Source organism: Leptonychotes weddellii, chromosome 6 (assembly GCF_054177405.1).
Source record: "Leptonychotes weddellii isolate Sample4059 chromosome 6, ASM5417740v2, whole genome shotgun sequence".
In the NCBI taxonomy this organism is placed as follows: Eukaryota; Metazoa; Chordata; class Mammalia; order Carnivora; family Phocidae; genus Leptonychotes; species Leptonychotes weddellii.
This window is the reverse complement of record NC_138374.1, coordinates 10211987-10225882: the sequence shown is the minus strand read 5'-3', so window position 1 is coordinate 10225882 and position 13896 is coordinate 10211987. Positions and strand designations below refer to the sequence as shown.

Here is a 13896-nt window from a genome sequence, read left to right as displayed (position 1 = left end):
TGACCATCCTGGTTTTCCTGGGACTGAAGAGAATTCCCAGGACGAAGGACTTTCAGTTTTAAAATTGGTATTTGGGGATTTCCTGGTGTAAAAACTGGGTAAGCCCTGGATAGGTAGATGAATTGGTCATCCCAGTTCAACTGCTTATTAACTCCCTATTCATGAGCAATTTGCTCAACTTTTTGGATCCTTGATTTCCCTAATTTCCAAAATGTGAATTATGCTACCTTCCTTACAGGGTTGGATTAATGCATGTAAGCTTAGCCCCCGGTAAATGTTAGCTCATTTGCTCCCTTCTTAGTCCTCACCATCTAGAGAGATAAGAATAGAGCCACTAAAATCTCATTAAATAATAACCAAAAAGCAAAAATTCTTGATAATACAAAACAAAGCAACAACTAAAAAGCATGTAGAAAGAAATAGAGCAGTTGGGAAAAACTCACTTGTTTCATTTAATTTTCATTTATTTATTTATTTAAAGATTTTATTTATTTGAGAGAGAGCGAGTATGAGCAGGGGGAGGGAGGAGCTGAGGGAGAGGAAGAAGCAGACTCCCCGCTGAGCAGGGGTCCAATGCAGGCTCTGCAGGCTTGATCCCAGGACCCTGAGATCATGACCTGAGCCGAAGGCAGATGCTTACCCGACTGAGCCACCCAGGTGCCCCTAATTTTCATTTTTTTAATCGAATTAATTTTACAGAGATTTTCTAAGTACTTAGAAATATGAGTACTTAGGGTGACTACTTTATTTTTTTGTTGTTAACATGGTCTTTGTTGATCCATCTTTTGAACTTCTGTGGTTCTTTTATTTGTGTTATGTATTTACAACTTAGCATATGTCACTTTATATGTAAAGGACTATAAAGTTGGGACTGATTTGTTCTGATTAGCTTAAGCAGTTGAATTATTTAAGATTTTATTAGTATCTTTTGGCTCAGGCACCATGTCAGTATTTGGGATCTGGAGATGAACTGAGGGTATGTAGTCTAGTTAGGGGCAGAGATTGGACTACAGGTGACTCCATCGGTCCTGTAACGGAGTGCTGTCCATGCTGTCAGAGCCAGGGGAGGGGTGGCAGTTCTGGCCTGGGGAGAAGGGGCCGGGGAGGATCAGAGAACACTCCCCCAAGTGTTGATGTTTGAGTTTGAAGAAGTAGGATCAGGGGGGACGCCTGGGTGGCTCAGATGGTTAAGCATCTGCCTTTGGCTCAGGTCATGATCCCAGGGTCCTGGGATCGAGCCCCATATCGGGCTCTGTGCTCAGCAGGTAGCCTGCTTCTCCCTCTGCCTGCCTGTCTACTTGTGATCTCTCTCTCTCTCTCTGTCTGTCAAATAAATAAAATCTTAAAAAAAAAAAAAGAAAAAAAAGAAGTAGGATCAGGGGAAATGGCCTTCCAGGAGTGGGCTGTGTTTACCTATGGCTGAAACAGCAGGTGAGCTGGGAATAGGGTAGGACAAGGGGTCCCGGAGGCTGGAATGGCAGGTGTAGGAGCTTGTATTTTCTCTTGTAAGGGAGTGGTTCTCAAGAATGTTTTTATGGCCATCAAAGTCATGGTGCTTTTAACCAAACCTTGTGAAATGCTCACCTGCTTATTCTATCACAAATTACGATTTAGTACCAAATCATCTGTTTAGTCTAAATTTTAACTTTAGAAATTTTAAAATTTAAAAATACGTGCAATAAACTACATTATAAAATTTCAGCCATGAGCAAATGTGTCTATAATAAATGAATTTTTGAACATATTGGTTCCTTCCTGATTTTCCCATTAACATTTGCTTTCTCTTGCTATTGGTTAGGGCCTACTGGCTGATACGGAGTGCTAGAGGAAAAAAGGAAAAAAAAAAAGGTGCTAAGCTTAAAATTGAGACAATTTTATTAACTTGATTAAAAAGGTTTTTTTTTAGGGGTGCCTGGGTGTGGTCAAGCATCTTACTCTTGATCTCAGCTCAGGTCTTGATATCAGGGTTGTGAGTTCAAGCCCCACATTGGGCTCCACTCTGGGCATGGAGCCTACTTAAAAAAAACAAAAAGTTTTTTAAAATCCTGTAACTGGAAGATTGTACCTTTTGACCCCCATTACCCATTTCCTATACCCTCCAACCCCACCTCTGACAACCACCAATCTGTTCTCCATTTTATGTTTGTTGATTTTTAGATTCCACATTTAAGTGAGATCATAGAGCATTCGGTTTTCTCTTTCTGACTTATTTCCCAAAGCATGATGTCCACAGGGTCCATCCATGTTGCAAATGGCAAGAATTCTTTTTTTATTGATAAATAATATTCCTCTGTGTGTGTATGTACGTATACACACATATACACACAAACATATTCATCCACACACACCAAAACTTCATTCATTTATCCATCAATGGACATTTAGGTTTTTTCCATATATTGGCTATTGTGTAAATAATGCTAATGAAATTAGGGGTACAGATGTCTTTTTAAGACAATGATTTTGTTTGATTTGGTTATACTCCTAGAAGTGTGGAATTGTTGGATCATATGGTATATTTAACTTTTAATTTTGGGGGGAACCTCCATACTGTTTTCTGTAGTGGCTACACCAATTTACATTCCCATGAACAGTGCACAAGCATTCCCTTTTCTCCACATTATTTCCAACACTAGTTATCTATTGCCTTTATTGATGATAGCCATTCTAACAGGTGTTGGGTAATAGATACCTTATTGTGGGTTGGATTTGCATTTCCCTAATGATTAATGATGTAGAACATATTTTCATGTACCTGTTTGCCATGTGTATGTATGTCTTTGGGAAAACGTCTATTCAAATCCTCTGTGCATTTTTTAATTGAATTAATTTAAAATTTTTTGTGTGTGAATTGGACCATAGTTTCGTTTTAGCGCAGTAAACCTCGTGCTTCAGTTTCCGAGGGGACATTGTTTGAGAACCACTGGCGCAGGGCAATGGGGCGCTAAGAGGCTGTTAGCAGTCTCAGAGCACTCATTGTGATTACGCAGTGACTCAGTGAGAGGTGATGGGGGTATAAAAGGAAGTGGAAAAAGAAGGCTGGCAGACAATTTTGTTTCTTCTGTATTATTGTCTACTGAATTAAACAATCAGACTTGTATCCCTGATTGCCTAGTGTTTGGAAGTCGTTAGTAGACAGGCCGGTTTGGCCAACTGTTCTGTTCAGGTGCCACGGGTGACTGTTCAAACCGAGACGACGCAGTCCCCCGCAGTGTGGGGAGTGAGGACCCTGAAGTGAGGGCTTGTGGTGAACGGGGAAGTCCACCCGTGGCAGCTGGTCACATTCCCCTCACGTAGTGGCTGCCGTGTGTCTGTGGGAGTGGGTTTGATCTCACTACTGCAGGGATACACCTGTTCCACCGAGGCTCCCAGAGCTTTGGTTTACTTCCTTATTTATGGAAATACATGGATCTTAAGTGCTCAGCGTGGTAAGTTTTGAAAGTTTTTGCACCTGCGTAATCACCACCTAAAACAAGAGTTAGACCATTTCTGTCACCAGATGGTTCTCTCCTGCTTCTTTCTAGTCTGCTCCTCCCACCGTACGACTCCTACTCTGGTTTCCGTCACCGTGGAGTTTTGCCTGTTCTGCAAGTTCATATAAATGGGATCAGCGTCCTGTACTCTTTTGTATCTGGCTTCTTTTACTCAAAATAATGTTTTTGGGGTTCATCCAATTATTGCGTCCATTCCTTTCTGTTTCTGAGTCGTTATTCCGTTGTGGGACTCTAACCACAGTGTGCTCGTCTGTTCTTCCCAAAATGGTTCTGAGGAAGACTTGTCAGTGGCTCCATGCAGACATAATGGGTGTAAACATGTTGAATGAAGAAATTTCTCCCCAAATTCACATCTTTCTAGGAAGTATGTATTTCACAATTATATGGTGCTTTAATCTGTCTAAAGTTGAGTTCATAAAGGAAGATAGTTGGCATTTTGTATTAAAATTTTAAGTTATATAGAAAAGTAGAGTGAACAGTGTAATGATAGCCAGTATTTAGATTTAACTGTAGCTGTTTTGCTGTTTTTCCTTAGTCTCTTAGTCATTTTTTTTCTTAAGAATTTTCAAGTAAATAGTAGAAATCATGGCATTTCTTCCCTAAATATTTAGAAGGCCATTTCTCTGATCACCACACTGCCTAAGAAATTACTGATCATTCCTTAGCATTGAGATAGCATGTTCCATAGAGATAGCTGATTAACTTTTCCTCAGGGTTGTGTTATGAAATTTTGGTGTTTCACAGGAACAGAAAAAAGCAGCATTAGGAAAGAAGGCAGTGATGGCCGCTTCGACAAAGGGACAAGAGGAAAGTGCTCAGAAAGCTAAAGAAATGGCTTCCCTCCCCTCAGAATCTCACGAGTCCAAGAGGAAACTTCCAGTTGGTGCTTATGTGTCTTCTGTGCATGTTGATTATGAGTCTTTTGAAGTTGGCACTGGACAGGTAAGTTTACATGTTGATTAGGGTTGCATATTTTATGTTGGAATCACATATCTTTATTATTGGAGTAGGCTTTAAATAGTCAACGTTTATGGGGCGCGTGGAGAAAACATTTTCTCTCAGTAAAATTGTATACTTCTCTCAATAAAAAAATATTTATTTTGAAATTTATTTTTTCCACCACTCATTATTTTATAACATTAGTCTCTCATGGCTACTAGCAACGGAATGGCAATAGTTGGAAAATCATGTGAACACAGTTGTCCCGAGTTACCTGCTGTTTAGCTTTCTGTGGTTTCTGTTACCCATGGTCGTCTGTGGTCAGGAAGCAGATGATCCTCCTTCTGACATATGGTCAGAAGGTCAGTAGTAGCCTAACATTACATCCCAAAGCCTATGTCATTCATCCCGCTTCATCTCATCACGTAGGCCTTCTATCTCACATCATCATGAGAAGAAGGCTGAGTACAGTACAAGAAGACATTTCAAGAGAGACACACTACATTCACATAACTTTTATTATAGTATATTATTGTAATTGTTTTATTTTTTTTATTGTTGTTAATCTCTTACCCTTCCTAATTTATAAATTAAACTTTATCATAGGTACGTCCGTATCGGCAGAGATAAAGTACATAGAATACAGTCTTATCTGAGGTTTCAGGCATCCACGGGGGATCTTGGAATGTATCCCCTTGGATAAGGGGGGACTACTATATACTTAAATTTCTGTGAGAGAAGCTTGCTGCATTCACTTACCTTACATTTTTTAGTATTCACAATTCTTCCCCTTGAAGAAAAAATTTGTTTTCTTTTTCAGAAAGATTTCTATAAAAATCGACCAAGGAGTTGACAGTGCTACATTTAATAATATACTTTAATATACTTATATCTCAATGGCTTAGAAGTATTAAAATCTTTTTAGACATTGTTACTTTCAGTATATTTATAGTTGTGTCTGTAAGGTTCCATTATCCTAAGTGAATTCATGACTGATTTAAAGAAGGCAGAAAATGGAACAGGATGTTTGTAATAGTCTGTTCAAGCTTTTAAACCCAATTCATTGATAAAGATTGCATTTTAAAAATGTCTTTCTTTTTCAATACGAGCAAACCTGAACTTTTTTTTTTTTTTTTTAGATTTATTTATTTATGTGACAGAGAGCACATGTGCGTGCGTACAAGCTGGGGGAACAGCAGGCAGAGGGAGAGGGAGAAGCAGGCTCCCCGTGGAGCAGGGAACCTGAAGTGAGGCTCGATCCCAGGACTCTGGGATTATGACTTGAGCCGAAGGCAGATGCTTAACCGACTAAGCCACCCAGGTGCCCCAACTTGAACATACTTTAGCAAATAAAGGGCAGATATTTCCTCACTTAACTGTGAAGGATCAGAGTATAGAAGGAGATTTGTGGGATTTGTGGAGCCAGGGGCTCCATGTGACCAGGACACTGTCACTGTGTGTCCCTGTCCGGGAGCTGGCTTTCTCCATGAACCTGGAATCATGGGTGTCATTGTCTGTATGCTCATCTCCTTATAGCTTTTTGACCACAGAGGAACAGAAATCTCCCCTGGTAGGTCCAGTTAGGAAAATATGCTTGACCTGGTTTGAGTTACAGGTCCATTTTGGCCAATTTGTACTCCCTGGGGAATGGGGCACAGGGTTGTTTGAGCCAGCCCAAGTCACAGGCCAGTGTGGGCAAGTAGGGTCTGTTACCCAGAGGGTTGTGGGGCAGTGTAAACAGTAGCCTGTGTGCATCATTCATTGCCAGAAAGCCAAGAAGCTGCCTAAGCAAGAGAAAAGAAAAGATATCATAACTCTCCTTCGCCAGAACTAACCCCTGTGAACTGTTTGAACAAGGTCTTCTAGACTTTTATTTAAGCATGTATTTATATGTTTTAACAAAAATGGGGAAATCCTCCATATAATGTTTTACCAAAACATTATACTGCTGTTTTCAAACACTGTATTATGAATATATATATATATATATATTTTTTAAAGATTTTATTTATTTATTCATGAGAGACAGAGAGAGAGAGAGAGAGGCAGAGGGAGAAGCAGGCTCCCAAGGAGCAGGGAGCCCGATGCGGGACTCAATCCCAGGACCCTGGGATCATGACCTGAGCCGAAGGCAGACGCTTAACCATCTGAGCCACCCAGGCGCCCTGTATTATGAATATATTCCCATGTCAGTAAATATTTCTGTCATTTGTAATGACTGCTTTGTTTTACTGTTTGGACAGATAATGATTTGTCATTTACTTGTTACTGGATGTATTAGTTTGCTCGGGCTGCTGTGACAAAGTATCCCACACTGGGTGGCTTTAAACAACAGAAATTTATTGTCTCAGTTCTAGAAGCTAGACGTCCAAGAGCGAGGTGTCAGCAGGGCCACGCTCCCTTTGAAACCTACAGTGGAGAACCCTTCTTGGTCCCTTCGCACTTCTGGCGGTTTGCCAGGCACTCCTTGGCTTGTAGATGCAGCTCTCCAGACCTCCGTTTTCACGTGCTCCTCCCTGTGTCTGCGTCATCGTCCCTCTGTGTGTCTGTCTCTGTGGCCAGATTTCTCCTGTTTGTAGAACACCAAAATCGTGTTGGATCAGGGCCCACCTAAATACCTTATTTTAGCTTGATTACTGCTGTCAAGACCCTAGTTCTGAATAAGGTCTGAGGTACTGGTACGTGTGTCTTTTTTGTGGGGATACAGTTTCACCCATAACGTTGGACATGTAGGCAGTTTCTAGTTTTTCACTCTTTTAAGCAATCCAGTGCTGAACACTTTTAAACCAATTTTCTGTGCACATTCTTTGTTATTTCCTTCAGTTAAATAAGTTGAAGTGGGGTAGGTGGGTCCAAGAATGTACACACGAAAATTCTGGTAGTTACTTCTACTTGCCCCCGAAAAAGTTGTGCCGGTTTGTACTCTCATAGGCAGTTTATAAGACTGACCCCTCTCTTTCCTCACTAACACTGGTGCTGTCATTCTCCTTTACAGATAGGTAGTGTTCTCACTTTCATCACTTTCTTCGAAGAAATGACTTTTTCATGGAAACAGAAGATTTTTACTTTCTTTTTAATAACTTCATTTATCTCTCTGATAACCTTGTAGGGAAAATGGTGTCTCACTGTCTTCCTGAGCATTAGAGAAGTTAGATGTTTTCTCATATATCTTCTAGGCATTTTTCTTTTGTGAAGTGTTGATTTTACCTACTTTTCTACTGAGTTTCTTTTTTTCTTTTCGGATATTTAAGAATTTCTGTATGTTAAGGATATTAGCTCTTATGTTGTAAATACCTTTTCCAGTTGGTAATTTTTCTCCTAACTTTGTGCTTTCTTCTTTTTTTTTAATCTGGAGCTGGGGGAAATGCATAATCTTGAGAGCGTGTCCTTTGTGGCCCTCATCAGTAGCAGAAACCATTGAATTTGCAAATCTGAGGGCAAGCCAAGGGATGTACAGTCTAGACTTTGTTAGAAGGGGCAGCCTAGTGTAGTAGAAGGCATTGGATTTGGAATTTGGGAGTCCTCATTCTGCCATTCACTGGCTGAGTGCTCTTTGGTGAGTGACGTCATCTATCTGAGCCTCAGTGTCATCATAGGAGAAGTGGACACGATAATCTTGCTGTACCCCCCCTTTCAGGGGGCTTCTGTCGTGCTCTTGGATTATGCTGTTCATTGTTCTTCGTTCTCAGGATACTCAAGTGACAAAGACCTCTATCCTGCCACTGAGCAAGAAACAAGAGTTTTGTAAACTTTAGAGTGCCACGAATGTAGGTGCTTTCTCTTGCTCTAGGCAATTGTCAGTGAGCTGAGGGGCTACATGCAAGCTGCCAAAACAGAGGCTTTCTTGGGACAAAGCATTTTTCTACTGGAAAGAAACTTGCTTGAACAAACAAAGATGGTAGTTTTAAGAGAAGTAACAGTTGTTGAATGCTTAAAATACGCCAGGCTCTGTGCTAAGCACTATATGTGGATTAGGTTATTTATTTTTCAACTCCATTATGAGTTTGGCATTGTTATGATCCCCATTTTATAGATGAGGAATCAGGCTGAGGCAAGAGAGGTTAAGAAACTTGCCCAAGGTCACACAGTAAGGCGTGGAGCCAGGATTCAAACCCAGACAGTTTGAATCTAGAGTCTGCAGTTTTAATGGTATTTATGGTTATAATAAATATAATGCTTACTGTATACTGTGTATATTATGCTGGACAACAAGTAAAAGTATAGACAAGGGATGTAATAGTCTATGAAGATTTCAAAGAGAAATTTTTTCTCCCATTGAAATAGCTGACAGTGATTATAAGCATTATAGGACACACCTAGAGTGGCTTCCTCTGTGTTGAGATGCTTTTAATTAAGTGCAGTTCCAGCTTGAACTTTGAATTTTTTTTAATATGACATTGGAATGATGATCTTATATTGTTTTTTGATTCTTTCTAGGTTTCTGTTGTTTACAACTCATTAGACTTTGAACCAGAGATTTTCTTTGCCTTGGGATCTCCAATTGGTATGTTTCTCACTATTCGAGGAGTGGATAGGATAGATGAGAACTACAGGCTTCCTACGTGTAAAGGATTCTTCAATATTTATCATCCAGTGAGTGACTTGAACTACTTTTTATTTTGAAGATGAAATACCTACATAGAAACCTATGTAAATCCTAAGATTCTCAGATTCTTTCTTTTTTTTTTTTTTTAAGATTTCATTTATTTTTGACAGAGTATACAAGCAGGGGAAACAGCAGGCAGAGGGAGAGGGAGAAGCCGATGTGGGCCTCGATGCCAGGACGCTGGGATCATGACCTGAGCCCAAGGCAGACGCTTAACCGTCTGAGTCACCCTAGGAGCCCCAGATTCTCAGATTCTTATTTCTTAGGAACTAACTCTGATTTTGATGTACAACTCAACTCTTTGTCCTAACAGAGAATAGTCTGATACTGTCCAATAAACTTTTCTACCAGAAAGCCTTTGTTCAAAGAAATAATCCTATTGCTTTGCTTGCAAAGTAATTTTACTCACAAATTTAGAAGTCGTCTTATAATTACCAGTAGCTGAATAACTTGTGAAAAAAATAAAAATCTCTGGTTTGGTAGTTATCTGTTTTGTTGCCCAGTCAAGATACATAACTCAAGATAAAAGAGCTTTTGCTAAATTTACAATTCTTTTTTTTGCAGCTTGATCCAGTGGCGTATAGATTAGAGCCTATGATTGTTCCAGATTCGGACCTGAAAGCGGTTCTCATTCCACATCACAAAGGCAGAAAAAGACTTCATTTAGGTGAGAAGCAAATACTATAATAACTTGTTTCCTTCCTCTCATTTTGTAATCTGTTAGTCCTAATGAATTATGTCCTTCCTGTCATTTGTAATTGAATTATGAAAATTTTAACACTAGATCCTTTCTGACAAAATTAATGTTACTTAAGTGCCTGATGTGTTTAGAACCTGTTTATTAAATGTTCAGAAGAGCTATAAAGAAAGTTTTGAATGAGTTGCTTCTCCTTGATGACTTTCTCCTTGATAAGGCGTTCTAATGGTTGAGATACTTAGGAATGGGGGAAGTCAGTACTAAAGTGATGAGATGCTTGGATTTTGATAGAATTTCGTCATAATGTTTGGAGTTGGGAAGCAGAGTAACACATGAATTAAGGACCAACAAGAAATAAACTTGATGCTAAGTCAAATGAGCTGTTACTTCCTTGTTAACTAGATAAACTTTCCCAATTAAAAATGTTCATTAAACATAATGGATCAGTAATAATTCCAAGTGGGGTTTATGTTTCTCTTTTGCCTGTTATGGTATGTATCTTCCATAGGTTTAAAGGTTTGGGTAGAAAGGATGGGAGTGCAGTGGAGAAGAAGGAGGAAAGTGATCATACCCCCCCCCCTTTTTTTTTTTAAAGATTTATTTATTTATTTATTTGAGAGAGCAAGAAAGAGAGAGTGTGTACATGAGAGGGGGGAGGGTCAGAGGGAGAAGCAGACTCCCCACTGAGCAGGGAGCCCAATGCGGGACTCGATCCCGGGACTCCCAAGATCATGACCTGAGCCGAAGGCAGTCGCTTAACCAGCTGAGCCACCCAAGCGCCCCTGATCATACCCTTTTATTGAAAATTGGATTTTCTTTCTTTCTTCCTTCCTTTCTTTTTTTTCTTACATCGTGCTTTTAAAAAATATTTAACTCTTTTGGAGTTAAAATGGGAAATTTGATGCTCAAGTACCTTGAATTCAAATAGGATTTATTAGACAAAAGTAGAAAAGGTAGGGGTTTCTTCATTTTTAAATCAGAAGTTTATATTGTGGTTGTATTAGAATCTCAAATTGTCGAAACCATTTTACCATTACAGATTAGAAGAGTTGTCATCTTTTTAATCCTGTGGGCACATATTTTTTAACTTACAGGAAAAAAGTACATGAATATGCCTACATTTTTATGGTATTTGAACTCCTCCTTCCCACCTTTTTTTTTTTTTTTCCTTTTGTGGAGAGGAAATTTACACATTTTGGGTGGTTTGGCTTTAGTTGTTAAAAAAAATGACAGAACAAGACTCTACAAAACTTTTTTTTTAAAGATTTTATTTATTTGTCAGAGAGGGAAAGTGAGCACAAGCAGGGGGAGAGGCAGACAGAGGGAGAAGCAGGTTCCCTGCTGAGCAGGGAGCCTGATGTGGGGCTCGATCCCAGGACCCTGGGATCATGACCTGAGCCCAAGGCAGACACTTAACTGACTAAGCCACCCAGGCGTCCCTCTACAAAACATTTTAATATGCTGAGAGTTCTTGGCTGAGAAACTGTGTGTTTGGCTTTTAAGAGAGGACTTATCCTGTCTGAGAAGAGTGTTAACTTTTGTTTTAATTTTTGTGGTACAGAATTTTATCCAGTGACTGACTTGATGTGTCATCTTAATCTCTTTAGAGTTGAAAGACAGTCTCTCTCGTATGGGATCTGATTTGAAGCAGGGTTTTATTAGCTCCCTGAAAAGTGCTTGGCAGACATTAAACGAGTTTGCCCGCGCTCACACCTCTTCAACTCAGCTGCAAGAAGAACTGGAAAAAGTGGCCAATCAAATCAAAGAAGAAGAAGAAAAACAAGTAGTTGAAGGTAAATTTGACATTTGAGGCATTTTCTAGTACAAGTGTTATTTGTAAACATAATACTTATGAATTATTTAATGATGCTTTTTCTTTCTGGTCTTTTTTGTTAAAATGTAGAGGTTCTTTTATAAAGGAAAATCTGTTAGGATAAACTACTTCAAAATGCGTGTCAGTCTTTTTCTGGGTTTTTGCCTGTTATTTGCTGGACTTTTTACTCTGCAATCTTAAGTTTTTGTTGAGATTTCCAAGGCCAGAGTGGAATATCAGTATTGAGAGCAAAGCTTGTATTGAAGCATTTTAAAGACCCACTGTAAGAAGTTATCTTCCTGATGTTGTTGTTTCCCTGTGTTGTTGTATTATAGACTTTATCTGCGTTGTTAGGTCATTGTGCCATGATGTTTTTGACTTTCCGATTCTAATTCTGTTTCCTTTCTTTCTACAATGCTCTCTCACCCCTTTTCTTCAAAACTTCTGTCAGCTCGTTGGCTCTTTCTCCTCTCTCTCGGGTAACCAGCCCCTCTTCCTTCCCCTGGCTCTTTGGAGGAATGGGAAGTGAGCCTGGTAGTTCCCCAGGTTGCTACGTGTGTCAAGCGATATTCTCTTGAGCCCAGAAAGTCAGCTAAAGTCAAAGGATAATGATTAAGTGATTGACTTTGATATTGAAATGGTTTAAATTCTAGCAGAAAAGATTGTTGAAAGTCCAGATTTTTCCAAGGATGAGGACTACTTAGGAAAGGTTGGAATGCTAAACGGAGGCCGCCGAATTGACTACGTTCTTCAAGAAAAGCCAATAGAGAGTTTTAATGAATATCTTTTCGCTCTTCAGAGTCATTTATGCTATTGGTAAGTGGTTTCTTCTTTGATAACATTCATGTAGCCTTTAGGTGCTAGCACATAGAGCAGTTTTAGGGAGACTCTTTAACTGATTTATCATTTATGTTGGAATATTAATTACAACTGCCATATATTCAAAATCTATTTTCCCCCTTTATTATCCACAAGATGGCAGTGTATCATCTCTCTTTGACCAAAGGCCTTTGGTACTCGCACACTGATTTTGTAGGGATACCTTTCACAGAATGGGAGTGGTAGGGACTTTGAAAAGCCATCCTGTCACCATGGAGGATTGCAACATAGCTGTTTTGTAGCTGATCGGTATCCATCCAGTTTATAAGGACAGCTTGAAAACGACACTTAACTGTATTGTCATTTGCCTTTCTTAGTGAGGGTTGAATAGAACAAAGTCTGCATTTTCCACCTTTATGCATAGAGGTCTCTTAAGTAAAAATGTTCTTTTCTTTGTGATAGGGAATCTGAAGATACTGCCCTGTTGTTACTTAAAGAAATTTATCGAACAATGAACATTAGTCCAGAACAGCCCCAGCATTGATTGGACTTCAGTGTCACTGTGTAAGTTTATCTTTACTGTGTGCATAGAATCTGAATGTTTCATTCTGAAATCTTTTTTTTTTTTTTCTTTTTTAAGTAATCTCTATGTCCAATGTGGGGCTGGAACTCATGATCCTGAGGTCAAGAGTCACACGCTCCACCGGCTGAGTCAGCTGGGTGCCCCTCTGAAGTCTTTTTTATGGAGTTGATGTTGACTAGAATTTTCTCTTCTTTCTGTTTCTTCCTAGTGTTTATTTTTTCTTTTTTAAAAAAATTCAGAATAGAGACATTAAAGAGGGAAATTGGTTTGCAAGCTATATTTCTGACATGTTACAGTTTTCTTCCTAATTCTGCATAAAATTTTGAGTTCTTTTATTTTCGGTTTTTTCTAAAAGATGTTCCCAGGAATATCAGTTAGGAATTCCTTTGGTTGTAGGTATCAGAATCCAACTCACAGTACCTTAAATGAATAGAGGTTTATTTTTCTTGTGTAACGGGAAGGGTTCATCTGTTGGATGATGTCATTGGACATTCACACATTGTTGGCATCTTTTTATCTGCATGTCAGCTCTTAGTCCATAATTATAAGATGGCTCCTGTGGTTCCAGGCACTGTGTATACATTTAAGACACGAATAAGGGGGAAAGGACACTGGCAGTTATATCTAATCCTTTTATTTTTTATTTTATTTTATTTTATTTATTTATTTTTATTTTATTTTTTAAAGATTTTATTTCTTGGGGCACCTGGGTGGCTCAGTCGTTAAGCGTCTGCCTTCGGCTCAGGTCATGATCCTAGGGTCCTGGGATCGAGCCCCGCATCGGGCTCCCTGCTCAGCGGGAAGCCTGCTTCTCCCTCTTCCACTCCCTCTGCTTGTGTTCCTTCTCTCGCTGTGTCTCTCTCTGTCAAATAAATAAATAAAATCTTTTTTTCTTTATTTGTCAGAGAGAGAGCAAGCACAAGCAGGGAGAGTGGCAGGCAGAGG

General features: G+C 39.4%; 1 protein-coding gene across 4 annotated transcripts in view; it reads left to right on the top strand.

Moving 5' to 3' along the window:
- SEC23IP (SEC23 interacting protein) overlaps positions 1-13896 on the top strand; it is a 44065-nt gene that overhangs the window by 22919 nt on the left and 7250 nt on the right. For 3 of the 4 annotated variants that reach the window (XM_081823395.1, XM_081823393.1, XM_081823394.1), the window contains exons 13-18: positions 4239-4436; positions 8871-9026; positions 9604-9706; positions 11344-11529; positions 12203-12365; positions 12831-12932. In XM_081823395.1, the coding sequence (XP_081679521.1) occupies positions 4239-4436; positions 8871-9026; positions 9604-9706; positions 11344-11529; positions 12203-12365; positions 12831-12912 (888 nt within the window). In that variant the 3' untranslated portion in view covers positions 12913-12932. The remainder of the gene's footprint in view (positions 1-4238; positions 4437-8870; positions 9027-9603; positions 9707-11343; positions 11530-12202; positions 12366-12830; positions 12933-13896) is intronic. The other variant, XM_081823396.1, reaches the window with a different exon arrangement.